The sequence below is a fragment of the Mustela putorius genome, unplaced genomic scaffold (assembly GCF_011764305.1).
Source record: "Mustela putorius furo isolate JIRA1106 unplaced genomic scaffold, ASM1176430v1.1 tig00000813_pilon_pilon_pilon, whole genome shotgun sequence".
In the NCBI taxonomy this organism is placed as follows: domain Eukaryota; kingdom Metazoa; phylum Chordata; class Mammalia; order Carnivora; family Mustelidae; genus Mustela; species Mustela putorius.
In genome coordinates this window covers 6,342,708-6,369,046 of record NW_025421485.1, presented here as the reverse complement: position 1 = coordinate 6,369,046, position 26,339 = coordinate 6,342,708, and the positions used below count along the sequence as shown (strand labels likewise).

The 26,339-nt window shown below is 43.9% G+C and overlaps 1 protein-coding gene across 14 annotated transcripts in view; it reads right to left on the bottom strand.

Moving 5' to 3' along the window:
* Window positions 1-14,699, bottom strand: part of KIDINS220 (kinase D interacting substrate 220) — a 97,343-nt gene extending 82,644 nt beyond the window's left edge. For 12 of the 14 annotated variants that reach the window (XM_045084910.1, XM_045084912.1, XM_045084911.1 and 9 more), the window contains exons 1-4: window positions 14,557-14,699; window positions 7,668-7,811; window positions 1,222-1,320; window positions 311-409 (exon numbers count right to left, since the gene is read on the bottom strand). In XM_045084910.1, coding sequence (XP_044940845.1) covers window positions 311-409; window positions 1,222-1,320; window positions 7,668-7,775 — 306 coding nt within the window. In that variant the 5' untranslated portion in view covers window positions 7,776-7,811; window positions 14,557-14,699. Of the gene's footprint in view, window positions 1-310; window positions 410-494; window positions 636-1,221; window positions 1,321-7,667; window positions 7,812-14,514 lie in introns of those variants that run through there. The other 2 variants (XM_045084906.1, XM_045084909.1) reach the window with 2 other exon arrangements.
* Window positions 14,700-26,339: the final 11,640 nt, after the last annotated feature.

Sequence of the window (26,339 nt, the reverse complement as noted above, 5' to 3'; positions counted from 1 at the left end):
TCTTAAAGAAACCGTTCTCTCATAAAGCTTTTAAAACACTAATATACTAAAAGTTAATGAGTTGTTTTTAATAATATTTCTGAATTTTAAACTCTGAAATAAACTGAAAATGATGCCTAAGAGTATTCTAAAATATGGTCATTATATCACTTGGGTTTTCACACATTCTTGTGAGTCATCAATGCCGAGCCCCAAATCCTAAAAGCATTATTATAATATAACCTCACACACAAAAATACAATGTTGCAGATGTATGTATTACGTTAAGATTCCAGCGAATTAAACAACATATCATAACTGACATACATACCATGTCGCGGTGCTCCAGGTTAACCCCACATTTAAGCAGTTCCTCCACGATGTGCACGTGCCCTTCCTTTGATGCCGATATAAGCGCTGTCCAGTTATCCTTGAACACACAGTCACCAATGTCACCATTTCAATACCAAAAATAACAATCCAAAGTGAGGAACACTAAATTCAGGCTTACATACCAAATGATCATACCAAACTGACATGATCTGGCCCACTCTGAACCACTCTAAAATAACACTGCAGCACGGGCTCTGTTAAGAATGTCTCTGCACATCAGCTGTGGGGCCCGAGCACTCGCGCAGTCTTTTCACGGCTCGTATAATCACATACTGTGTTGTTTTGTTTTGTTTTGTTTTGTTTTTAAAAAAAAAAAAAAAAAAGATGACAATCGAAACCTTAAAGCTAATCCTTGTGGCTGGCAACCCTTACTACAAATTGAAATAAAGAGGCTGTCATCAGATTTAAGAGCATGTTCACTGGCTATCAATCTAAGGCGATCCCATACAATAAATTTAGAAACTACGCGGTAAAGAAAAAACTACTGCCCTTGATTTTTAAAGAAAGGCCACAAGCACCCAAACATATGTGCTCCTATTCGGCCAGAGCCATCTATACTTACAAATGAAGAGCTGAAGTTTTTCATTTAAAGTAAAAATGTTTTACTTCTTTTCATTTTTTATTATGTTCAGTTAGCCAGCATATAGTAAAAAAATAATAATAATAAAAATAAAAATTTCACTCCTGCATCACCCCTTTAAAAACTGACTTAGCATATTATTAGGCAAAGTTAAGCTAGATCTGAAAGAGTAACTGTAATCTACTAATTCTGAGCCACTTCTTAAAAACAAAGAACAAAGTTAAGGAAAAGAAAAAGACAACAAATAAGTAGATTATTTTAATATATACCAAATCTTCCAGATTGCAGTTAGCTCCATTCTTAATTAACTCTTTCACTATTTCCAGATTGCCTTGCTCAGCAGCTATCATCAACGGGGTCTGGCCACACTAGAGAATAAAAAAAGACACACAGGGCTTTATGGAACACCGCAGTTAGACAGACCGCACTTACGTTTTCACAACGGTATGTTAAACCTTGTTTACAGAATTTAAATTTAGAAACACCTTTGAAATCTTTTCAGTCTGCTAATAATATAGAAGTCAAAGAGAAAACGAAATTTTTTTTTAAAGATTTTATTTATTTGTCAGAGAGAGAGCATAGGCAGGGGGAGCAGCAGGCAGAGGGAGAAGCAGGCTCCCCACTGAGCAGGGAGCCCAATGCAGGACTCCATCCCAGGACCCTGGGATCATGACCAGAACAGAAGGCAGATGCTTAACCGACTGAACCACCCAGGCATCCCTGAAACATGTTTTCACTACAGCAGTAGTAGTCTGGTTTCGGCACTACAATTTCATTCAAAATAAGTAAAACATGAACACTAGGCTCTGAAAAGTAGTTACTACAATGTGTATAAAAATCTTAGCAAATCTATGGTAACCAAATTTTCTAACAATACCAGATAGAATATGATATAGAATGTGATTTTAACTGTATGTGTAAGATGTTCATTAGGGCAAGAGGCAGGAAAATAAAACAATAAACAGAAACAATACAGGTGTTATATATAATGTGTATATCGTTTTTTAAGATCTCCCTTAAAACCTTAACTCAAATTAAAGCTTCTTCTCATTACACCACGACTGCCCAGCCTGGGTGCCTAGAATGAGCCACAGAAGTAAGAGACAGTAATTCCTGAGCTCTGAGACAGTGCGGCAGGGCCTGGGCGGCCAGGTCCTGTGATGGGTTCCCTCCAGCAGCAAGACTCACCTACCCCAAGTAGGTACACACACAGTCATCTTCCATAAGTGCCGTCAATGAAACAGAGGAGGAGCACTGGGCTCACAGTGATAGTACTGAAGGTGTTAAAACATACTAAGGTATATAAGACAAAATGTACACCAAAAATTAAGTTCAATTAGACAAATTATTCTTTTAAACATCTACTTTCTATGTGTATATCAGTGTAGGGGGAAATATCTGTGTTTCTTTTAAATGCTAATATGGCATCATTTCTCTGCATAAAATCCTCGTGGTTTTCTAGTGCTCTTTTGGATCAGAACCAAAATATTTACAGTAGCCATGGCAGGACTACCTTAGAACTTACTCTGTGCCATTCCCTCCTCACCAACATACCCTTAAACTCTTTCCCACTTCAGGATCCTCACACAAAGTTTTCCCTCTGTCTCACCCAATTAACTACCACCTATCTTTCAACTCTTGGGTGAACATCAACCCCTCAAGGAACCCTAACTAATGCACTCTAATTTTCTTTAGTATACTAATCCTCATTTGTAATTACTTTTATTTGTGTGATTAGTAACTGATCATTGTCCATTTCTCCTAAAGGCTCTGACGGTGAGAAGCATGTCTGTTTTCTTTAATATTGTATTCCTCAAAAAAGAGAGGCAAACCAAGAAAAAGACTCCAAAATATAGAGAACAGGGGAGCCTGAGTGGCTCAGTCATTAAGGGTCTGCTTTCAGCTCAAGTCATGATCCCAGTGTCCTGGGATCAAGCCCAGGATCAGGCTCCCTGCTCAGCTGGAAGCCTGCTTCTCCCTCTCCCACTCCCCCTGCTTGTGTTTTCTCTCTCGCTGTTGTCTCTCTCTCTCTCTCTCTAATGAATAAATAAATAAATAAATAAAGTTGTTCAAAAAATAAAACAAAATAAAGAGAACAAATTGATGGTTAACAGAGGGTAGATGAATGGGGGATGGGCTAAACAGGTGATGGGGATTAAGGAGTGCACTTGCGATGAGCCCCGGGTATTGTATGGAAGTGCTGAATTACTAAATTGTACACCTGAAAATAATATTTCACTGTATGGAAAAAACCAACATAAGTGTAGATGCAAAAATAATACAATTATCATCATCATATTGTATCACCAGTGCGAAGGACAGTGACTGTCACACAGGTACTCAAATACTTGTTAAATAAATGAGCAAGTAAAGTCTCAACAAATTAAAAAATCTGTCAGTGGCAACATACAAAAAAAGCAAATTATAATAACTGACAAAATAAAACAGGCTATTATAAGAGTAATACAGGTAAAGGGTTAAACACAAATACTCCTTTAAACAAAGTACAAAAATACACAGATTAAATACAGACATTCTTATATAACAATGGATACTAAATTATATGTCATTCAACCAAGGTCATTATGGAATGAGGTATTATGCACAAATAGATTTTCCAGGTGAAAAAGTTTATCCCTTAAATATTAAATTTGATTATATAGTATGATAACCATTATTTTCAAAAGCAATGCACATATTACTTACTACTTGTTGAACAGATTACCTTAAACATCATGTTCACAACTGAGTCATAACTACAGACATCAATTATTACATCCAGCTTGCCTCTGCCAGCTCTAACACCTCTCTGACAAACTTTCTATAGCATCCTTCTCCCTTCTAATCACCTGAGATAAAAAATGACGTAACTAGGACATCGGTATAATACATAAATTAAAGCCAATTATTCCTGAATCCATGGCCCTAAGGATGTATGAATTTTACATTAGAGTTTTCAGATTAGTAATTGCAGAGACTCAGAAGCTTTCTGTTTACTTTCTGGGGTCACAGTCACATTTCAGATTGTTCACAGAGACAGGTGCTTCTTGACTATAAGGGAAAAAAATAACATAAATGTGCACAAATACCTCTAACACAAATAAGAAAGATGGTATAAATCTCGTAACTAGAAACAAGCCAGACAAAAGACCTGAGTAGTTATCAGTTTCTCTTGCAAAAACTAAATATTAGTTGTCTCTCCAGTATCCAGAGTGATGGGATTTTATTTAGGGGATTTTGGTTAGCAATGTGCTCAGCTAAAAAAAAACAAAAACAAAAACAAAAAACCCCACATTGTTCAGCTTCCCTTGCAGCTGGAAATAATCCCATGATACTGCTCTAGCCAAGTAGCCAGGACAGCTCAGTAGTTAGACTAGCTCAACTACCAAAATGCACTCCTTGAATTTTAAGTCCCACTTCATCTTCCTAGGAGAATACTGCCCAACCTCAGCACTATAATCTTGTACCAAGAAGAGCTGAGAGTAATTTTGTTCTTTTTGAGGAGAGGAGAGGGAAGAAAGGAAAGGAAAGTAGAGAGACTCAGGGCAAAGATTCATCATCATCGAGAATATTCACATGCCAAGAGCTACCTAGTTTATAAATAAAGGAGACAGAAAAGGAGGCAAGAAATTAGCATTTATTTATGGCAGCCAATTGTATGCTAAAACACAGTATGGCCATTTTCCCCACATTATTTTATTTTATTGATGTAATCTTTAAGAGACTTTTTCAAAACTGATAAAACACATTAATATAAATTAATTAAATACTTTAAAGAGCAAGAAAGAAAGGATCCATACAACTTTACAGAATTCTAAAAAATTTACATTTTATCCATAGCTATAGAAGCAAAATGCCAAAAAGGGCCTTGAGAAAGCTACTTTCTCTCCAACCCTCACACTGAGCCATAACTAAACAATCCAGGTTGTTTCCAATCACTATTTTAAAACTCCAATTTCAACCAATGCAATATTAAACTTAAATATAAATACCATTAAAATCAGGGGTGCCTGGGTGGCTCAGTCAGTTGAGCAGCTGACTCTTGATTTCACCTCAGGTCATGATCTCAGGGTTGTGAGATCGAGCCCCAAAACAGGCCCCACACTCAGCATGGAGTCTGCTTGAGATTATCCCTCTCCCTCTGCACCTCCCTCCTCTTGTGTGTTCTCTAAATAAATAAATAAATATTAAAATTTTTAAAAATAAATATTATTAGTATCAGTTAAATGCTAATAAAACAACTACTCTTTTAAGCAGTTCTTTATAACAACAATCTCCAGTTACACATTTTCTCTCTTATTTATGTAGAACAATTATTGACAACTCATAATCACATAAGAGTTACCTAACCAAAACATACTGTGCTCTAACCAAAACATATAGGAACACTGAAAATATCGGCACATCATTAGATGAACTTATTCTGAAAATGCAAAGAATGGCAATAGAGCATAAACAGATTACAGTCTAAAATAAAACAGAACAGAGTTCAAACTTGGGTTCTACCAGACAGTATCTGGAATAGGAAGCTAAGGAATTAAGCCATTTACCTGTAAATCAAGATAAATAACAGCACTATTCTTTATAGAGTTGCTATGCAAATTAAAGGAGCTGATCCGATAAAATCATGAACTCCCATAAGGTTATCGCAATAACAAATTTTGCTATGCATTAACAAAATTCTATGTTAAGATTTCTTTATGACAGTTAGTGTTTAATGAAATCAGGTAACCTAGGTCAAAAATAATAATCATAATCATAAGTAATAACTGCTGATTCCACAACTTTAAAAAAATTTGCAATATTTGCATATTCGTGTTCATAGCAGCACTATTCACAATAGACAAGAGGAAGAAAAAACCCAAATGTCCATCAATAGATAAATGCATAAGCAAAATTCAATGGAATAGTATTCAGCTTTAAAAAGGAAAGAAATCCGGATGTGCGGGTGGCTCAATCAGTGAAGTGTCTACCTTCAGCTCAGGTCATGATCTCAGGGTCCCGGGATCAAGTCCCGCATCAGGCTCCCTGCTCCTCCCTCCTTCTGCCCTCCTCACTGCTTCTTTGTTGTTTTTTCCCTCTCTCTCTCTCACATAAATAAAATAAAATCTTTTAAAAAATAAAAAAGTAAGAAGGAAAGAAATCTTGTCATATGCCACAACATGATTGAACTTTAAGGATATTACGCTAAGTGAAATCAGCCGTCACAAAGACAAATATTTTATGATTCCACTTTTATGAAGTACTGAGAGGAGTCAAACTCCTAGGAGCAGAAAGTGGAAGAGCAGTTACCTGGGGCTGCGAGGGAAAGAACGAGGCAGGTGCTGCTCTACAGGTATGGAGTTTGAGATTTGAAGAAGTTCTGGAGATATTTCACAACATTATGCACCAGTTGCACGAATGAACACAAATGAAATGGTTCAGATGATAAATTTTATGTTTTTTCCCCACAGCAAAAAAAATGAAACTCTTTATATGTCTGCATACACAGACAGATATATGTATACACATACAGACATACATATATACGTATCACTCCTCATTCACCTTATTCACTGGCAAAAAAAAATTACGTTACATTGAAAATACAGTTTTAAGAAAGTTTTGGGTTTTTTTCTTAAGTTTATTCATTCACTCATTCACACATTCATTTATTTTTAAGTAAGCTCTGCACCCAATGTGAGGCTCAAACTCACCATCACAAGATAAACAGTCACATGCTCTTCAAGCTGAGCCAGTCAGGTACCCCTAAAGTTTCATTTTTCTTAAATTTTTAAAATACAAACTTTGACACTTAAAAATTTCATACAAAAAGTTTCTTAGTCCCTAAAATGCTGTAATATGGTGCTGCATGATAAAATACAGTCAACAGCTTACTTAATTGTTGAATAGAAATACCTAATAGAAGTTAATGAAAATGGTAAATATATACTTCCCTATCTTGTTAAACAAAACACATGACCTATTTAACTGTCTTAAAGATGTAAGCTCTTTAAAATCCCTAAGTGTGTGGAATGAATAAGTCAGAAAAAGAACTAAGATTCCATTAAAGAAAATATTTGAAATATTTTGTCTAGTTAATCTATTTCTAAAAAGACTGGGTCTAGAAGTTCTTTAAAACTTCCTAGAAACACTTCAGACTTTAGTAATCAAACTTCCCAAGTACTGATTATTTCATCTAAAAGAAGAGTCAATCATAAATCTAAATTCCATATTCAATCATGTAAGTTCAAATGTATTCCAAAAGTATGGAATTTGAGGTACTTTTTTTTTAAGATTTTACTTATTTATTTGACAGAGAGAGAAATCACAAGTAGGCAGAGTAGCAGGCAGAAAGAGAGGAGGAAGCAGGCTCCAGGCTGAGCAGAGAGCCCGATGTGGGGCTCGATCCCAGGACCCTGAGATCATGACCTGAGCTGAAGGTAGAGGCTTAACCCTCTGAGCCACCCAGGTGCCCCTTTGAAGTACTTTTAACAATCTGACCAAGCTTAACTTTATATTTCATACTCACCTGTATTCTTAGCACAATGCCTTGTACACAGTAGTCAGTAGTCAACAAATATTTGTGAAAAGAACTTAATTTTAGAAACTTGGTCTTGGGGGTGCCTGCCTGGCTTAGTCAGTAGAGCATCTAACTCCTTATTCCAGGGTTATGAGTTCAAGCCCCACACTAGGCATGGAAAAAAAAAAGGCGGGGGGGGGGACGTGGTCTTACCTCATTTCTCTCATCTACATCTTTGCATTTTTCAAGAAGAGCTTTCAGGGCAGGAATGTTTTCTTCTTCTACATAATTTATTACACTCTGTGATATCAGAACTGACATTTTCACAGAAAGCTGTAGTTAACTTTATTCCAATACCTGTTAGAGGCAGATTAGATAAAATATGCATAATTTGTGATTAGGAAAAAACCAATTTATTATTAACTATATTATCATTTTTAACCTTAACTTGTATAAACACACCTCCACTGTCAGGAATAAAAGCAAGACCCCACAGCTCAGCTGCCCAAATGCCCACCGCTCCCTTCCCAAGACTCCCACACACCTCCGTCTTAACTCACCCAAATCCCAGATGCGTCTCCCGCGCCAACCTCATCACCGCCCCTAAACAGAAGAAAGTCCCCACTGCTCCTTCATCTCCATAAACGGCAGCTCCAGCTCCATTCTTCCATGGAATTACCCATGACTTACCTCGTCCTCTACACTCTGCGCTCCATCTATTAGCAAATCCTTTCAGCTTCATCTATAAAACCCAACTGCTTCTCACCACCTCCCTCACAACCACCCTGGTCCCAGCCACTGTGGCTTCTCATCTAGATCCCAACTGCTCTTCCCACTTGCATTTGCCTTCCCCAGTCTGTCCTCCACAAGGCAACCACAGCGATCTTCTAAAACCATAGGTCTGACCAGAGCTTCTAAAACCGTAATATGCATCAGAATCACCTACAGAGCCTGTAAAACCCTGATGCCTGGCCCTTACCGTCAGAGATTCTGATCTGACGGGTGTGGGTGCAACCCGAGTCCACATCTTTAATAAGCTCCCAGGAGAGGCTACTGCCTCGGCTGCTCACTGAAGAACCCTTCCTGCAGGAGCACTGAGTCCGAGTCCATCCTGCCTTGCTCAAAGCCCTCCAACAGCTTCTCAAAGAACTTAAATCCCACGTGTTACCTTGGTCAACTCTCAGTGACCTCCTCTCCTCCTTACCCATTTCACAGCTTCAACACACCAAGCCCTCTGCCACCTCAGGAATTCTTTCTGCCTAAATCTCTTCCACCAGAAATGCACATGGCTCTCTCCCTCTCTTCCTTCCTGGTTAGGAAATTCTAACCTGACCCTGTGATGTAGCACAGTAACAACCTCACCTATCCGCCACAGCGGTCCCCACTCCCACCCCCTTGCCCTGCTTTATATTCTCCATGGCACTTACCACCACTGCAAACATATCATACTGGGTGTTTCTTGTCCATCTACCGCTACTGAATGTAAATTCAAAAAAAGTAGGCATGTTGTTTTACCCAACTGGGACATCCAAATGCAAATAAACAGATTTCAGTGCATACCTTGAACGAAATACATATGCTAAAATTGACCTAAATATCTAAAAGCACAAAACTTCTGGAAGATAACATAAGACTATTTTGGATTAAGCAATGATTTCTTTGATATAATACTAAAAGCATGGTCTTCAAAGAAAAGAAAAGTGATAAATCAGAGTTCACCAAAATTAAAAATGTTGTCCTTTCATTTTCCCTTTTCTTGAGCAATGTCAATTACTGGTATCCCATGTTTGCCCCGCATTGTATTTGATAGCACGTGACATTTCTCGAGTTTCAGAGGTTCACAGACGGACAGGAATCATGCCTCAAGACGGACTCTACCCAGAGCCTCACTCATACCTGATTTAGATAATCAGATTTAGAACCTGAGAGCTGACAAGATTCAAACGAGATTTTTTGACTCTTGAGTTAATACTGTAATGAGCTGAGACTTTGGGGGCCTTGGGATAGGGTGATGTGTTTTGCACGTGGATTAGAAGTCTATCTCTGGGGACTAGAAGACAGAAACTACTCCACTCTATGATTCCATTTATATGATATTCTGGAAAAGGAAAACTATACGGACAGAAAATAGATCAGAGGTTGTCAGTCTAAAGGAGGAGAAAGAGGGGACTACACTGGGGTTTAAGAGAGTTTGGGGAGTCCTTGGACTATTCTATTTTCTGCTTGTGGTGGTAGTTACAAGCTTACATGCATTTGTCAAAACTCAAAACTGGACAGTAAAAAGGATAAACAATTTGATATAAATTATATAATTATATAAATTATTGAGATAATTTATATAATTATATATATCAAATTGAGATTATTTATTGAGATAATTTATATAATTATATATATCAAATTATATAATTATATATATCAAATTATATATATACAATTTATATCAAATTGTTTCTCAATAATACTTTACTTTTCAAAAATCATCAAAAAAGTTATGTAACTTCACCCCTAAGTATCAATTCTAAAAACACAGGAAACATGGACAAAGATTTTTATGTACCACACAATTTTATTCATAATGAGAAACTTAGGATGGGAGAGTACATAAATTATAATGTGTTCACACAGTGGAATAATATACTGTCACCAAATGTTGCTAAAAAATATACTGACAAAAAATGCTTGTGACATATTCAGTGGCAGAAAAAATTAACTAAAAAACTATAGTATACAGCATCTCAACTACTGTAAATATATACATTATTAAATACAGAAATGAAAAAGATCAAATGTTGATGGCATTAATGTGATTTTTATTTTTTTTAGAAATTTTATTTCCTAATTTTCCAGAATATGATACTTTTTTTCCTGAACTATAATGGACATACAATATCCTATTAATTTCAGGTGCCATCCATCACCACACAAAGTTGTTATAATACTACTGACTGTACTCCCTATGCTGTACATCACATATCTAAGAATAGGACACTTCTTTCATTGCAAACCAGTAAGAGATTTTTATTAACAGTTGCCACCAATATCCATGGCTTCATTAGTTCACCTTGTAAGATGAAGTCTAACACCTCAGTAAGGCATCCAGGATCTGGCTCTAACGACCACTCTTACCTCTTGATACCAGCGCCACACCCTCCCACAGCCCAGCCAAGCTCAAAGCTGTCCCGACCTGCAGGCTGCTCCGCACACCTGCCCTTGCTCAATTTACTCCTTCCATTTTGAACACCATCCTCACATCCACTGTTTCAAAGCATCAACCACTGTATCCAGAGTACAACCATTACCATTTTCTGTCTACTGCATTTCCTAACATCTGACATCAGCCAACCAGACTCTCAGTGCCCTAGTTTAGGGCATTCACCATCTATGCGAATCAAGACTCCTTCGGTACAAGAAACAAATTTAAACTAGCTTAAGGAAGACAGGAAATAAGGATACTGATTTATTTCCCATAACCACATTGTGGGAAGGGTAGGTGCCGCTGAAAGGCAAATGCCAGTAGAATTCTCATTCTCTGTTGGCTTAATCTACTTTTGTTCTAGATCAACTTCTTCTACACAGATGGGAATTTGGCTGCCAACAGCTATCTAGTCCAAGTCAGACAGTTTCTCAGAGAAAGCAGATTATTCTTTGTCCCCAGATTCAAAAGTCCCACATTGGGCCAAGTGCTACTGGAACCAATGAACTATAGTCACAGGACTGGGAAGGGGTTAAAGGTCACATAGTACTGGCAATGTTTCCAGAAAAGAGGAAACTGTTGTAATCTAGGAACCTGTCCTAAGAATTTCTACTGTACCATCTCTCACCTGGATCAATGTGACAGCCCCCAACTTATGTCTCCTCTCTCCAGTCTGACCCCATCTCAATCAAGCTGCCACACTGAACCAAGAGTGACCTAAAATACACTTCTTTAAAATTCTTCTGTTAGTTCCCCATAAATTCATGCTGGGAGAACAAAAGATGATGGCTTTATTACCCAAAAGTTTATTCAAGGGACTGAAACTCTCAAATCCTTTGAAAGCTACTGTAAAGATTCAATTCTATAATTCCTATGAAAAGCTATGCTCTGTGTAGAGCAGTGAGGATTCATAAACACAGTTCTGGATTATGATTATGAAGACCTGTAGACCCTTCGCAACCCTGCCCCATCTCACCATTCCAGCCTCATCTCTCTCTCCCTCCCACCCTTGACACAAAGCTTCCACCTCGACTCTTCCAGGTCCAGGCTGACTAATCTGCTTGCAACCCTTGGCTGCCCCACACTTTTTTTTTTTTCCCCAGGCCTCTGCATTTACTTCTCCCTCAGCTTAGAAAGCCCATCCTCCATAGATATGCCTGGACAGTTTCTACTCATCCATATGGACTGGCTCTAACATTATCTTCTGGAAGCCTCCACCGACTGGCTGCTTGCTCTAGGCTGGGCCAGTGCCCTGAACTCAGTCTCTATAACCTGTGGATATGCTTCAGGTTGACGGCTCATATACCATTTTACTCATTCTTGTCCACAACTCTAAACTCCAAGTTCTTGAGGAAAGACCCACCTTTTATCTGGTGTAATGCCTACAAAATTGGAGCTGAGAAAGAGAAAAGCAGCCCCTGACTGTCAGGAACTGGCCTGCATCACACAGTTAGACCTTGGTATTGTCACGAGAAGATAAACATGGACAGCCGAGTGCCTAGGTAGCGTACACCCAAAAACAATGAATAGCATGAATGGAATGTTTAGTAAAGAGTAAGCGCTAGGACGGGAAGTGAAGGTGATTGGTTAGATCTGTAACTTCTTCAAGGATAAGGGCTGTCTCTCCTTTGTCCTTATATCCCTAGAACCTATCCCAGGAATATACCAAATAGAATCACAGTAACTATCAAACTGAATAACTGCGTAGGTGTACTAAACATGCCTCTTCCCTAGGTCTTTGCCTGCCCACAGGCTCTGCTACCCTCGACAGCCCTGTTTTCTACCATCAGCCGTCATCAGGGACGGGCACATGATCTGGGACACGTGAGTGCTCAAAAACATAAGCCGGGCCAGTGAGATTCCTCTTCAGAACTGGGAATCAGACACCAAAGTCTCCGTCATTATGGGCAATGTGCCAGATGATACAGTTTTGAGATAACCAGTCAGCAGAGAGAACCTAACAGATATGAATAGAGATGTAAGAAAACAAATGCAGCCCCTGAGAGAGAGGCAGAAGGTGAAGCTGCCTTGGGTCCTGATTTCTTGCTGATTCTCATTAATTCCCATAAATCTCCTTTTCCCTGAGGTAAAAGAGTAAGTCTCTGTTCTGTGCCTTCCAAACAGCCCTAATACACGGCAGATAAAGCTGAGAAACTGACAGTTTTTGAGCAAAAGCAGGAAGAGGGGGATGGCACACGGGCATGATTCTAGGAAAGTGAATCTCTCAGCAGTGTATGTAGCCCAGGAAAGAAAAATTAGAACTCTGGACACCAGTCAGGGAACCACCAAAATAACCCACAGGAAATGAAGAAGAAATGAGAGATATGAGCTTGAACATTATAAAATCCCCCATATTTGACCTTTTAACCTACCAAAATACCCAGAAGAGAGATTCTGGATGTAAAATCAAAGAAACTATGTGACTGGAGATTAAAAAAAAAAAAGTCAAGGATGACTAGATGATACGCATCAGTGACTGGAGGAGGTGCACCCATTAACCAAAAGGCAAGTCAGAAGGAAGTGAGGACTTTTTTTCTGCAGGGTCATGGCCCCCTACCACCTCCCTACTCTGGCCATGGGGTGCTTTGGCCAGACTGATTTTGACATGCTCCAAAAAGGATGGGTTGGTTAATCCACCAGTATCTGTAAAAACCATCTGGATATCATTCACGCAAAGAATGCAGAACGAGGATCCTCACACTTGTGTGCACCAGAGCTCCTCGGCAAGTCTGTCAAACACAAATATTCCTTGGCTTCTACCCGAAAGAATCCCACCCGGCAGATCTGGGATGAGCCCAGAATTGACGTTTTAACAAGCAGCCCAAAATGATTCTGAGGACCAGTCTCCATGCGGCTAAAGCTAGGGAACAAAGAACACGCCGCGGCCGCAGCCACTTCTCCCCGCTGGCTCTCCATCAGCTCGCGAAGGTGCTTTGAACATTTTTAGATGTTCAGTCCCCGGTGTTGTCCCAGTGTGGGCAATGACAAAACATCAGAATCGCCGGGTGGAATCGGAAGGCGTGACTGCAGAGCCACACCCCGGCCGGCTGCACGGCAATTTCTGAAGGTAAGGCTCGGAAAACTGCATTTTCAGCCGGCGCCCCTAGCGGCTCGCAGAGACGGCTCCATCAACAGTTACTAACAAGAAAACGTCCTTCATTGGTTTAAAGCTTTCTCTAGGTCAAAACAACTTGAAAGAAAAATAATCCAATATTGCTGGCGGACAAAGAAATCGTTTCCCTATAAATAAATCATGGAGGCATCGCAATCAACGCCTTGCTGCTGTTTTTCCAGGCACTCAAAGGCCCGCACCGGACAAGAGAGCAAGGAAGCCCGGTAAGAAAGCAAAGGAAGAAAACCATCCACCTGGCCCTCGGAAGCCGGAGAAAGAAACCTGAGCACCTGCCCTAACGGTACCAGCTAAGGCGGCTCCCGAGACCGAGGGTGTGCCAGCGGCTGCCGCACAAAAGAAAACAGTTTCCCCGAGGCCCCTCCCCCATGCTCCCTCCCCGCCGCCCCAGACACGCACCTCCCCGCCGCCCGCCAGACTGACCACCCGAGACACCGAGTGCGAGGCCTTCGCGGCGCTCCAGCAAGCGCGGCCTCCCGGGGAAAGCCGGACCTCGAGCTCCCGAGCGCCCAGCCGCGGGCCCCCACACCCGGCCTCGCCCCCTCCTCCGCCGGCCGCGGCCCTGCTACACCCGGCCTCGCCCCCTCCTCCGCCGGCCGCGGCCCTGCTACACCCGGCCTCGCCCCCTCCTCCGCCGGCCGCGGCCCTGCTACACCCGGCCTCGCCCCCCCCCCCACCAGGCCGCGGGCCCGCCGCGCCGGGCCTCGCCCCCTCCCCGCGGGCCTGGCCCCCACCTCCTCTGCCCGTCCTGCCGCGGAGCCGACCATCGCACTGACCGTCTCACAGCCCGGCCTGAGGCCCGCGCCCCACAGCTCGGACGGAAAGGGTCTGCTCTGCCGCAGGCGCCGTCAGAAGACGGGAATGGGAGAGGCGGCGGCTTCCAGCGCTTCGCCCTCACCAAACCCGGCGGCCATTTTCGTCCCTCTCCGCAAACTGACAGGTCACGTGGCCGCGGGCGGCGGGGCGGGGCTGCAGGTGGCCACGCCCCCGGAGGGCCGGGGAGCCGGCAGGGCCGGGGAGCCGGCGGGCGAGGTGGGTGTGGGGCAGGCAGGTCGGCGGATCCCCGGACTCGGTAGCCCTCCGCCCCCTCCTTCTGACCTCCAAATGGGTGTATTTTTGACAAGTACCCGGGGCAAGATTTTCTTCCTTGTCAGTGTCACTCCTTTTATGATAATTTATAGTCCCTATTCACCACTGTTATCAAAATTTAGGCAGAGAAATAAACCCAATTATAGCTTCAGGAAACATTGCTAATACATTGCAAACTAAAGCCGGCCAGAGTCTCTCCTCCGGAACCCGGAAGCCAGGTGTCCGCCCTGCCCGAGCGCCGGGGGGTTACATCCACCCTGGTCTTTCCTGAGCCCACCTCCGCCTGCCGGCTTGGCCGCCCAGGGTCTCTGCGGAAGGTACCTGGGCTTGCCTGAGGCCGAAAGCAATTGAGAGCTTTCAGCTCGGGTCCTACTGTGGACTCCTTTCAAGGCTCCCTCCCGGACATGTTCAGCTTCCTGGGTGTCTGTGACTCTCGTTCTCCTATTTCCGCTCCCATTTCCCTGGCCGCTGCTCTCAGATTCCACTTCCCTTCAACTGCTTGTTTCTAGAGTCTTCCCGGTCCGCACCCAGTGACCCAGTGTGATCCTCCTCCTGTACTGCTCCAGTCTGGGAACGGGCTGCTGCCCCATCCACCAAGAGCGGAACTGGGAAGTCATTTCATATGGCTCAGCCCCCATCACCCCCCCCCCCCGACCTCCCCAAGGTCATCCCATCAGCCACTTCATCAACTCAGATCCAATGGCTGCAGAAACTCCCACCAGGATTATCCTAAGAGCCCCCAGCCCCCTCCCTGTATCTGCTGGTGCCCCACTCACTGGTTCAACAGGAGATTGCTCCCTCGGGACACTTCTTTGATTAAATTTCTCAGCAGCCTTCCATTTCCATAGAATAAATTCCCAGAAAGTACTTAGCATGCAGTCCTCCTAAGGAGCTGGCCCCTTGCCAGACTTCCTGCCATCCCATCGCTCTGGCCATTGAGCTCCTCCTATCCTGTCCCCACCCCCAAATGCTTGTAAATGGCAAGCATTTACAGTTCATGGAACATTGGGCCATATTCGGTCTCATCTCTGTTCTTTCCCAATGTTGTTTCCACCCCTAGAAGTTCTGCCCTGTCTCTTGCCCAGCTGATTCCAAGGGATGCAATTGCAGTGGTCCCCAATTTTGTGTAGCTTCCTGGATGACCTCCAGCAGATCTGGCCAGTCCATCTACTGTATCCACCTTCTTACTGTGTAACGCCTACAGGTACCCGGAGAGCTTGTGTTAAAGCATATTTACCCTGTTTACCTGTCTTCCCCACACTATGAGCTTCACTCCATCCTTCTTCCACAGCCACTCCTTTACCCTGTTTGGAACCGGGTCTGGCCTCAGTAAGCCAATAAGGAAGAAACCACACTATCTACCATCCTGTTGTATGATCCAGGGGTAACGCCTCCTTGTCTTGTGCATGTCTCGCCAACGTCTATTGGAGCCATGACTCCTCATTGGCTTTTTCCAGGAGTTGCCAGATTGATCCACTGGGAAATACTTTTCAATGGTCCCCAACCTTGGCACATCAGAACCATTCACGCGCCATCATATAAACTAAGACCTCGGGTAGGGATTTAAAAATAGCTCCCCAGCTGACTCCAATGACATACCATTCTCGGACTTGGGTTTGAGTCCCACTGGGCCTAACTAAATCAGTGATTTCAAAATGAACATACTATTTTTATGTCAAATAACTTTTGACGGCCCCACACAGGACAGCAGGTGCTGTTTTAGTGACCACTGGTTGTGAAATTGGCATGGGAATTGGAATTTGTGGCTTCATAGAGATCCGTAGCCCCACACCGGCAGCCTGCACTCTCAACATAAAGAACCGCCTGAGTAGTGAGCAAGGCAGTTGACAGGTTTTCTTGATGAGTGTGTGGACACAAAAGAAAACATGGATTGGGTCAAAATGCACTGATGGGCTCGCAGAAGTGTGTTGGCTAATGAAATGATGGCTTAGGGAGATGGGGTTCTACAATCCTTGCATGCCTTCGCCTGGGGGACACCACTATGAGAGGAGCTGCCCCCAGGATAATCCCTCCTCACATCATTCCCTCCAACCCCTGCACCCCATAATTTTTGCAAGTGCAGCAGCACTGCCTGGTTAGTGCAACTGTCCCTCCACAGCAAGGCCAGGGGCTCCGGCGTCAGCTGAGCTCTGGCCCACTACATGTGAGCCATGCAGAGTGACAGTGAGTCCGCACACCAGAAAGCTTTTCCTGGGGGAAGCTGGAATATACAGCAGAAAGCAAGACAGGGGAGGTGGGGCAGGAAGCTGATCCCAAGCCCCTCTCTGGGGAGTTCTCATTTAAGAGCCTTGCAAATCCCCTTCTAGAAGTGGGACAGTCAGTCCCAGATGTTGAAAAGACAATTGCCTCTGCTGCGTGAAGTCCTCCCCTCCTCCTCTCCCCAAATGAAAATCCCCGAAGATACTCCGAGTACAAGCTCTTCTTTGAGGAGTAATTAAAAACAAAAACAAACAAACAAACAAACAGGCCAGATAACTGCCTGGAAAGAAGCTACTGGAAACAGGCTTTGCTCCAGCCCACATTTTGATGGAGGAGGAGAGGAAGGTGAGGAGGGTCAGATTCCAAGGATGGCAGAGTGGGAGGAAAGAGAAGCAACGGAGGAGCGAAGCTTCCCCAGGGAGGGCTCCCCCGCCACGGCAGGTCTGACCTGGGGAGGGAGGAGGCTTGAGGAAGGGCTTCAGTGCTCCACCACGCCAAACATTTAATAGCCAAAATGAAAACTTTTACTGACTAAAAGTGACTAGATACGAAAAGTCATGAAATGATGAGCCCTACTGGAAATTTCATCCAGGGGTGGGAAGCAAGAAGTGGGCTGCGAGCATTTACAGGTGCAGCCCCGAGGAACAAGAAAGTGACTTTATAATCCCACTGCGGCTCATTCTCTTCCACCAACATAAGGGGGACCTTTAGGAAATTCTGTCTATTTTGATAATGAATATTCCCTAACTTGTGCCAAATGCTGTTTATCCCTTTCAGACTCAAGGACTCTAACACTCCTATCTTGTCCCAATGTAACTGTTGCAAAATAGAAGTGAAATGCCTTCTCTTCAGCTTTCTTCCAAACATCTCTCTCTTTCCACTTTCCTTGGTCTTTTTGCGGTTTACAGCTTGCCTAAATCTTTCTGGCAAACCCATCCTAAGGGCTTTCTTGCTTCAGCAGAAACGCTTAAATCACTCCAGGAGTCTGGCTTTTCTACTTGTCATGTGCTATTATGTGGCGGGAAAACTAGGAGTTAGCTTTCCATCCCTCACCGCTCTCCCCATCGACACTGTAATTTTAATCACCCTTTCATCTTTTTAACAATATCAGCATATTGGGATGAGGGCTTCAGCAGTCCAAGCTCCTCACATGGCTTCAATTTTCTTGCATATCAGATTTTCCATAGAAATCTTAAAAAGTTATGGAGCTCCTGGGTGGCTCAGTCAGTTAAATATCTGACTCATGGTTTCCACTCGGGTCATGATCTTAGGGTCCTGGGATCAAGCCCTCCTCGGGCTCTGAGCTCAGTGAGGAGTCTGCTTGTCTCTCTCCTCCCTCCCCCTTCTGCTCCTCCTCCTACTCAGTCTCATGGTCTCTCTCTCTCCCTCTCTCTTTAAAAGAAATAAATGAATAAAAATCTTTTTTAAAAAGAAATCTTGAGGCACTTGGGTGGCTCAGATGGTTAAGCATCTGTCTTTCGGCTCAGGTCATGATCCCAGATAAATAAAATCTTTCAAAAAAAAAAAAAGAAAGAAAGAAATCTTAAGAAATTATACACTATCTTGCTTTTGAAACAGCTTTCCTCTGATTATAAAAAGGAACATATGTTCATTATGAAAAATGGGTAAAACACAAAAAATTCAAAGAGGTATCTCCCCTAATCTCACCACATAGAATTCTCTAACTTTTTGAACAGATTTGAAGCAAAAATTTTATTGACCCAAGTTATTCCTTTAAAGTCTATCACTGGAAAGCAGCAGGGGAACAGGGATGTCATTTCATCCTTAATTGATGATGGCATTGCTAGCACTTCTCAAGGTATCTATGCCAGTGTCCTCCCTGACCAGTTTAATTAGTATGTTCCTTCTGCATTAAACACACACACACACACACACACACACACACACACAGAAGGAAGTTTCTTCACCCTGGATGGCACCAGAAAGAGAAGGAATCTAAAACCCTGTGCTCAGCTGGGGTGGGGAGAGAGAGGGAGAGACAGACAGAGTGAGAGAGCTGGAGGAAAGAAAGTTATAACAGAGTTAATTATCATTCCACCAGAAAAAGACTGATTTTTAGTTGTTTGCACCTCTACTTAAGTCAAACAAGGCCAGACACATTTTCACGTGGCCAACCTAAGAGACTGACTTAAAAAGACAACAGGAAGAAGGAAAGAAAGACTTTTTTAAATTCTTTTTTTTTTTTTTTAAAGATTTTGTTTATTTGATAGAGAGCGCGCACAAGCAGGGGGAGTGGGAGGCAGAAGGAAGAGGAGAAGCAGACTCCTCCGCTGAACAGGAAGCCTGACTCGGGGCTCCATCCCAGGACCCCGAGATCATGACCTGAGCCCAAGGCAGACACTTAACTGACTAGGCCATGCAGGTGTCCCAGAAAGAGAAATTAAGGATGCAGTTAATATGCAGATCAAGTAAGCTGCATGTTCGCTGAGCCCCACTCCGACCCACAAAAACAGAAAATACGGTACATTTGTATATGTGTTTGAGGCGGTAATGAGTAAGTCACATGGACTTTTCTTCCTTTATACTGGGGCACAGGCTTTTCCTGAAAGTAATTTTCCTTCAGGGGCACAGGTAGGCCATAAACAGATAAAATTAATAAAAACTTTGATTAGCTTTTATCAAGAATAACAGAAAAGTAGACAAGAGGATCATTCAAAATACATCCAATATAAGGAAACAGCCCGAATGACTCTCATCTGACTTTCTGAATCAGTTCGCTCAGGGAGAAACTGACTAACGATGGAGAACTACGGAATTTTATTCTGATAATCATGTGCTCCTGACGTTTTGTTCCATTAGGAATTTGGACCCATAAACCAGTGTGAATACGTGTTTTTAGTCTATGATGGCGGTGCCTTTTGGTGGAAAGTCCTGTACAAATGGCTAAGCCATCCAGACTTCACGCTGCCACAGTGACTGCGTGGAAGTTTCTTTTGTCTAGAGCATAGCATTTCAATATATTTGTTTTCCAGATCGTCTCTTTTCCTCAGTATTCAACGTGGAAGCCTTGCAACCCCATGCAGCTCTGTACTGCTTCTCTTCCACACCTCCCCACTCCCCCAAACCTGCCACTGTCCCAGGAATTTATGTCACTTTGTTAGTAAAATACCCCATGCCTCCTCAACTACTTCCCTTCTGTGTTCGCTCTGATGAAAACCCAGATCTCTCATGGGGTCATACCTTTCCTTGCAGAACCCTTAACTGTTAGCTGGTTTCCCGCTCTCATCACTGGGCCTGGAGGTGAGGAAGATCCCCTGCTTCCTTCTCATTGTCACATGCAAAAAATTTCCCCTGCTTCCTTCCTAAAACAGTAGACTCGCTGTCCCCCCTTGCTGCCGACACCTGGGTCACTCCCCACTAGAAAATACTGGAACCTGGTTAGCATCATGCTTTCCGGGGCACAATCCCTGATGATTTCAACATCTTTACAGAAGAACCTGCCAGCACTCCTGCCTCCTGGGTCCCTGACCTGCCTTCCAGGGACAATCTTGTCGCTGTTCTAAGTCAGGCCACCAGCTGGCATGCTTCAGACCTAGTCATCCACCAGAAGTTTCCATTTCAAACACTGTGTTCTCAGCCACCCCTCCAGCTTCCATCTCCCCACCCTCACCCCGCCTCCCCTACACAGGCTCCATCTGTCCTGGCAGCACTGGGTGCTGATCCCAGGACCTCAGTCCACGGTCTGGAATCAGGACTGGAGGATCGCTACAGTTAGAGCGCTGTTCTTTAAAAGCACAGGGATTCTGATGAATTCCATATTGTGTGCGGCAGCAACAACAACGAAGTGTGGTGTGTTGGTAATTGTATGTGCTAAATCCCTGAAATCTATCTACCTATAAATGGATAGAGATACATATGCTTTTTCTTTTAGAATAGTTTTAGATTTACAGAAACTGTGGTAAACATACCCCATGTTCCCCAGGTTTTTTTTTTAAGGATTTCTTTCTTTCTTTCTTTCTTTTTAAGATTTTATTTATTAATTTGACAGAGAGAAATCACAAGTAGATGGAGAGGCAGCCAGAGAGAGAGAGAGGGAAGCAGGCTCTCTGCTGAGCAGAGAGCCCAATGCGGGACTCGATCCCAGGACTCTGAGATCATGACCTGAGCCGAAGGCAGTGGCTTAACCCACTGAGCCACCCAGGCGCCCCAAGGATTTATTTCTTTATTGAGAGACACATGGAGAGTGTGCATGGAGCAGAGAGGCAGAGGGAGGAGGAGAGAGAAACTCTAAGCAGACCCCACGCTCAGCTCCAACACAGGCTTGATCCCACGACCCAGAATCAGACCTGGAGACCAAGACCTGAGCAGAAGCTAAGAGTTGGGTGCTTGAGCAGTTATCCCACCGAGGCTCTCCTTCCCAAAATGCTAGAATCTTACCTTAGATGGTACATTTGTTATAACTTTAACCAGCGCTGATACATGACTGACTACAGCCCACACTTTATTCAGATTTCCTTAGTCTTTCTTTTAGCCTAATGGCCTTTGCAGAACCCCAAGTAGGATCTAGTGCCTATTTAGTCGTTACGTCTCCTTGGGTTCCCTTGACAGTGACAATTTCTTAGATATTATTTTTAAAAAACAAAACAAAGAAACAGTCTTTTGCTCTTTAAAGTTTCTTTCTTTTTTTTTTTTTTAAGATTTTATTTATTTATTTGACAGACAGAGATCACAAATAGGCAGAGAAGCAGGCAGAGAGAGAAGAGAAAGCAGGCTCCCCACTGAGCAGAGAGCCCGATGCGGGGCTCGATCTCAGAACCCTGGGATCACGACCTGAGTCGAAGGCAGAGGCTTTAACCCATTGAGCTACCCAGGCGCCCCTCATAGACCTTATTTTTGATGACCTTGACAGTTTTGAGTTGTACCGGTCAGGTTATTTCCCAGAACACCTCTCCATTGCGATGTGCTCGCTGTTTTTCTCTTGAATTAACGTTGGCAGGAGAGAACTTCCTTTTTGACAACTTTATGCATCTAATGACTGAAAGAACGTTTCAATTCTAGCACAAAGAGCCCAGGGGGTTGGCTTAAGGCAGGGCCAGGCTCCTGTCTCGGCCCCAGAGAGAAGTAGGTCATGTTTGAATGGTCAGCATTCATCATTATTCCTGGCACATAGTATAAGCTCATCGAACGTTCCCTGACTAGCGACAGTGAGGAGGCCGTATCCTGACGATGAGCCCAGCGTTAGCTAGGCGGGAAAGGTCGGGGGGGATGTGGTATGGAGGAGAATTCTGGGTGAAGGAACAGCAGATACAAAGGCTGGGAGGCAGGAGAGAGAGACTGCAGGAAGTATAATTCTCCATCGTGACCGGAGCATAATAAAAGGAAGCACCTTAGTCCGCTCAGGCTTTTTAACAAAGAACCATAGACTGGGTGGCTTATAACAGACGGAAACTTATTTTTCACAGTTCGGTAGGTTGGAAGTCTAAGATCAGAGCGCCAGCTTGGTCAAGTTTGGGTGAGAGGCCCTCGTGGAGGTTGCAGTCCGCCCACGTTTACACTGTGCCCGCCACGGTGGAAGCAGGAAGGTCGCTCTCTGAGTTCTCTTTTACAAGGGCACGAATCCCATTTTGAGGGCCCCACACCCATGACCCTAGCCCCTCGCAGAGGCCCCACCTCCTCACACCCTTACCCTGGGGTTAGGATTTTGACATAAATTTCAGGCTAAGTGTAGTCCACGGGTTTCCTTCCTTCCTTCCTTCCTTCCTTCTTTCTTTCTTTCTTCTTCTTCTTTTTTTTTTAAAAAAGATTTTATTTATTTGACAGAGATCACAAGCAGGCAGAGAGGCAGGCAGAGAGAGGGGGAAGGCTCCCTGCTGAGCAGAGAGCCCGATGTGGGGCTCGATCCCAGGACCCTGAGATCATGACCTGAGCCGAAGGCAGAGGCTTACCTTGCTGAGCCACCCAGGCGCCCCAGTACACGGGTTTCTGACCCGGGTAACCAGAGAGCTATTCACGAGAGCTCATGAGGCAGTCACTCCGAGAGCAATCACAGGTTCTGGGTGATGAAACTAGATGATGAGTTTGCTGTCCTAAATTTGGGATGCCTGTGATTTTTAGGTGTGGAGGGCAGGATGGACACTGAGGAAGTAGAACGGATAGGCATGCGGACGGGGAATCCGGCGTGACGGTTCTGCAGACAGTGATCCCCCAGAGGCAGCAGGAGAAGCAAAGGACACGTTAGCAGAAGCAGAGACAAGATCTCAAGAAGGCAGTGGTCGTCAGAGCCAAATGCTGCAAAGGGCACATGACATAAACAAGGAAACCAAGCACCACAATTCAGCAACAGAGGTCAAAAATGACCTGATGTGGTGTTCGGTGGAGGGCTGGGGTCGAGTAGGGAAGCAGAGGGCCTGTGTTGACTTCTCTTTTAAGCAGCTTATTGTACAGGCTACAGATTGTAGGATGGTTTTCCAGTACTTGTCTGTTTTGGGGGGTTTTGGGGGGGCTGTTTTGTCTTCTTGGATGGGAGAAGCTCAAATCTAAGGCAGTGTTTATAACATTCTTCCTCAGATGGATGACTCACAAATTTAAAAGTTGTGACCAACAGGAACTCAGCTTTCTTGAGGGATTGGTGGCCCCTTGGCCAGCGGAGGGGACCTCATGTTACCAGCTCTCGGTCTCTGGGTGCTGGGCAGCTGCCTTTCCCATTGATGGTATGAATATCCAGCACTTCAGCTCAGATCTTAGGATCTCACACTCGCCCTGTCAGAAGCGATGGCACCAGTGACGGCATCCCCCTACTGGACGCAGGGCGCCCCATTCCGCCCTGGCCGGCAGAGCAGGACCTGCCTTCCTCCAGACCGTGGGTCTCAGCCTGTGCTAATGGACACCATTGGTATTGCTCTGAAGGGCGGGACACGAAGAGATCACACAAGCACAAAAAAGCATATTTGAAAAATAAAAGACACGTCATAGGAAAATAGAAAAGACTTGACCAGGAGGGAGAACGGCCATATTTTAATGACATTACCAGTCTGAGCTGGCATCTGGCCCTAGGAGCAGCCTGAGCCAACCAGGCCATCTTGCTAGAGACCCCTAGAGCAGCTACACGGAACAGAACACAAAATTATTTTTAAAGTCACACAGCTAAGTTTAAAAGAAAGGCAACCAAATGAAAAGCTGACCAAAAGAGGTTTGTACGGACACAGTTGTTACTTCCGAGACAGGGAGGAGGGAAAGGGATGCTGGCCTTACGGGCGATGTGCTTTTTATTAAAAAAAGGGGAAAAAAGGGCACATTTGAATCTACTGTGGTGGAAGCACCTGTTTGATCCGAGCTGCTCTGTAGTGGACTATACACTTGAAATATTTTCCAAAGTTTTTTTATTTTGTCTAAATTCCATTTTTCCCATTATGCCTTTTTCTGATTGGAAGGAAGATACGTTATTGTTGGACAGTTGGCACACAGTGGGTCTAAACTGCTCTTTCCCCTATTTGTGTGCAACACTGTGACATTCCTGACCTGCGCTTTTCTTCTTCCTCGCATCAGAGCCCCTCCCAGCGCGCTGCCAGCCAGCAGCAGGCTTCCTCACAAACCGAGAGCCGAGAGCCGGCTTTGCCCCGTGATCCCCGCCTCCCCCGCCCCCCCCGCCCCCTCCCGATTCCAAAGGCCCTTTGTGCACGCCTGGAATAAAGCACTTACTGTACTCTGTAGTGATCATTGATTAGCTTCCTGAAGCCAAGGCCAGTGGTTTATTTTGTAGCTACCAGCACGTGGGTGGGAAGTCATTAAAGAATTGTGGAATGAACAGCTCAAAGAAAAAGATAAAATACACTACGATGTCCATCTATATGAAATAGGGGGTCTTCCATACCGTGAAGTCAATTCAGTGACCCACGCTGTCACGCTTGTCAGGATAAACACGGGGAACGGATGGGCTGGCAGGCATCTGGCTGCTGCGTCCCTACCGCTCTCGGTCATGGCCCAATTTCAGCACAGCCCTGAATCTCAAAATGGGGTCATTAAAACTGCCATCACAGTCTAAGGTCTTCCAGCGAGAAAGCACCAAGATGGGATTGTCTTGGACGTGTTCAGCCTAGCATCTTTGTACAACGGTCCACATTACCAGAGGTTTCCTCCACAACAGTCATGGCAGAGTCCAGAAGAGCCTCTGGAAACACATTCCAGGTTGGAATCATGGCACTGGAACCTCATGGGGCGGACTCCTTGTGCTCTGCTATAGATACCATATATGGGTGTAAGGGTTTGGTTTGGTTTTTTATTTTTATTTAAGATTTTATTTATTTGGGAGAGAGAGAGAGAAAGAGAGAGAGAGCATGGGAGGGGGAAGGTCAGAAGGAGAAGCAGACCTGCTGAGCAGGGAGCCTGATGCGGGACTCGATCCCAAGACTCCAGGATCATGACCTAAGCCCAAAGCAGCCACTTAACCAACTGAGCCACCCAGGCGCCCTGGTTTTGTTTCTTGTTTGTTTTAAAGATTTTATTTATTTATTTGAGAGACAAAGATCACAAGTAGGCAGAGAGGCAGGCAGAGAGAGAGGAAGGGAAGCAGGCTCCCTCCTGAGCAGAAAGAGAGCATGATGCTGGGCTCAATCCCAGGACCACGGGATCACGACCAGAGCCGAAGGCAGAGGCTTTAACCCACTGAGCCACCCAGGTGCCCCTGGTTTTGTTTTTTAAAGTAAGTTCTATGCCCAATGTGGGGCTTGAACTCATGACCCTGAGATCAAGAGTCCCACCTTCTATCGACTGAGCCAGCCAGGCGCCCCTAATTTGAGGTTGTTTGAATTGCCTCCCAAAGTGCTTACAATGTGACTACAGTTTGTTTTAAATAATTTTTAAGCAGTTAAAGAGTCAACAACGCCTTAGAAAATTATCATATTGAAGAATCCTTTAGTAAAAACAGAGCATCTCACCTCTCATGATGGGACAGGCCCAGTATACAGTCCTACAGACAGAATTTAAAGCCTCTGGAATTAGGAAACACACACGCACACACACGTATTTTTAAACTACAGTTTTAATCATCTTTAAAGAAACACAGATTAGAAAAGAACATTTATATGTAAGTTAAAAACATCTTTAAAACCCAGCAATAAGCCCACAGCGCGGCGCTGAGGACACGGCTTGGAAACGAGCGGTCAGGAAACCATCACGTCACCGGCTAATGGACACGGGGCTGGTTTAAACTGAGAACCATACAACAAGTGCTAATTTATGGGTCTGTTGAAAAATAACACTTCTTTAAAAAAATATTTTGCAATAATGACAA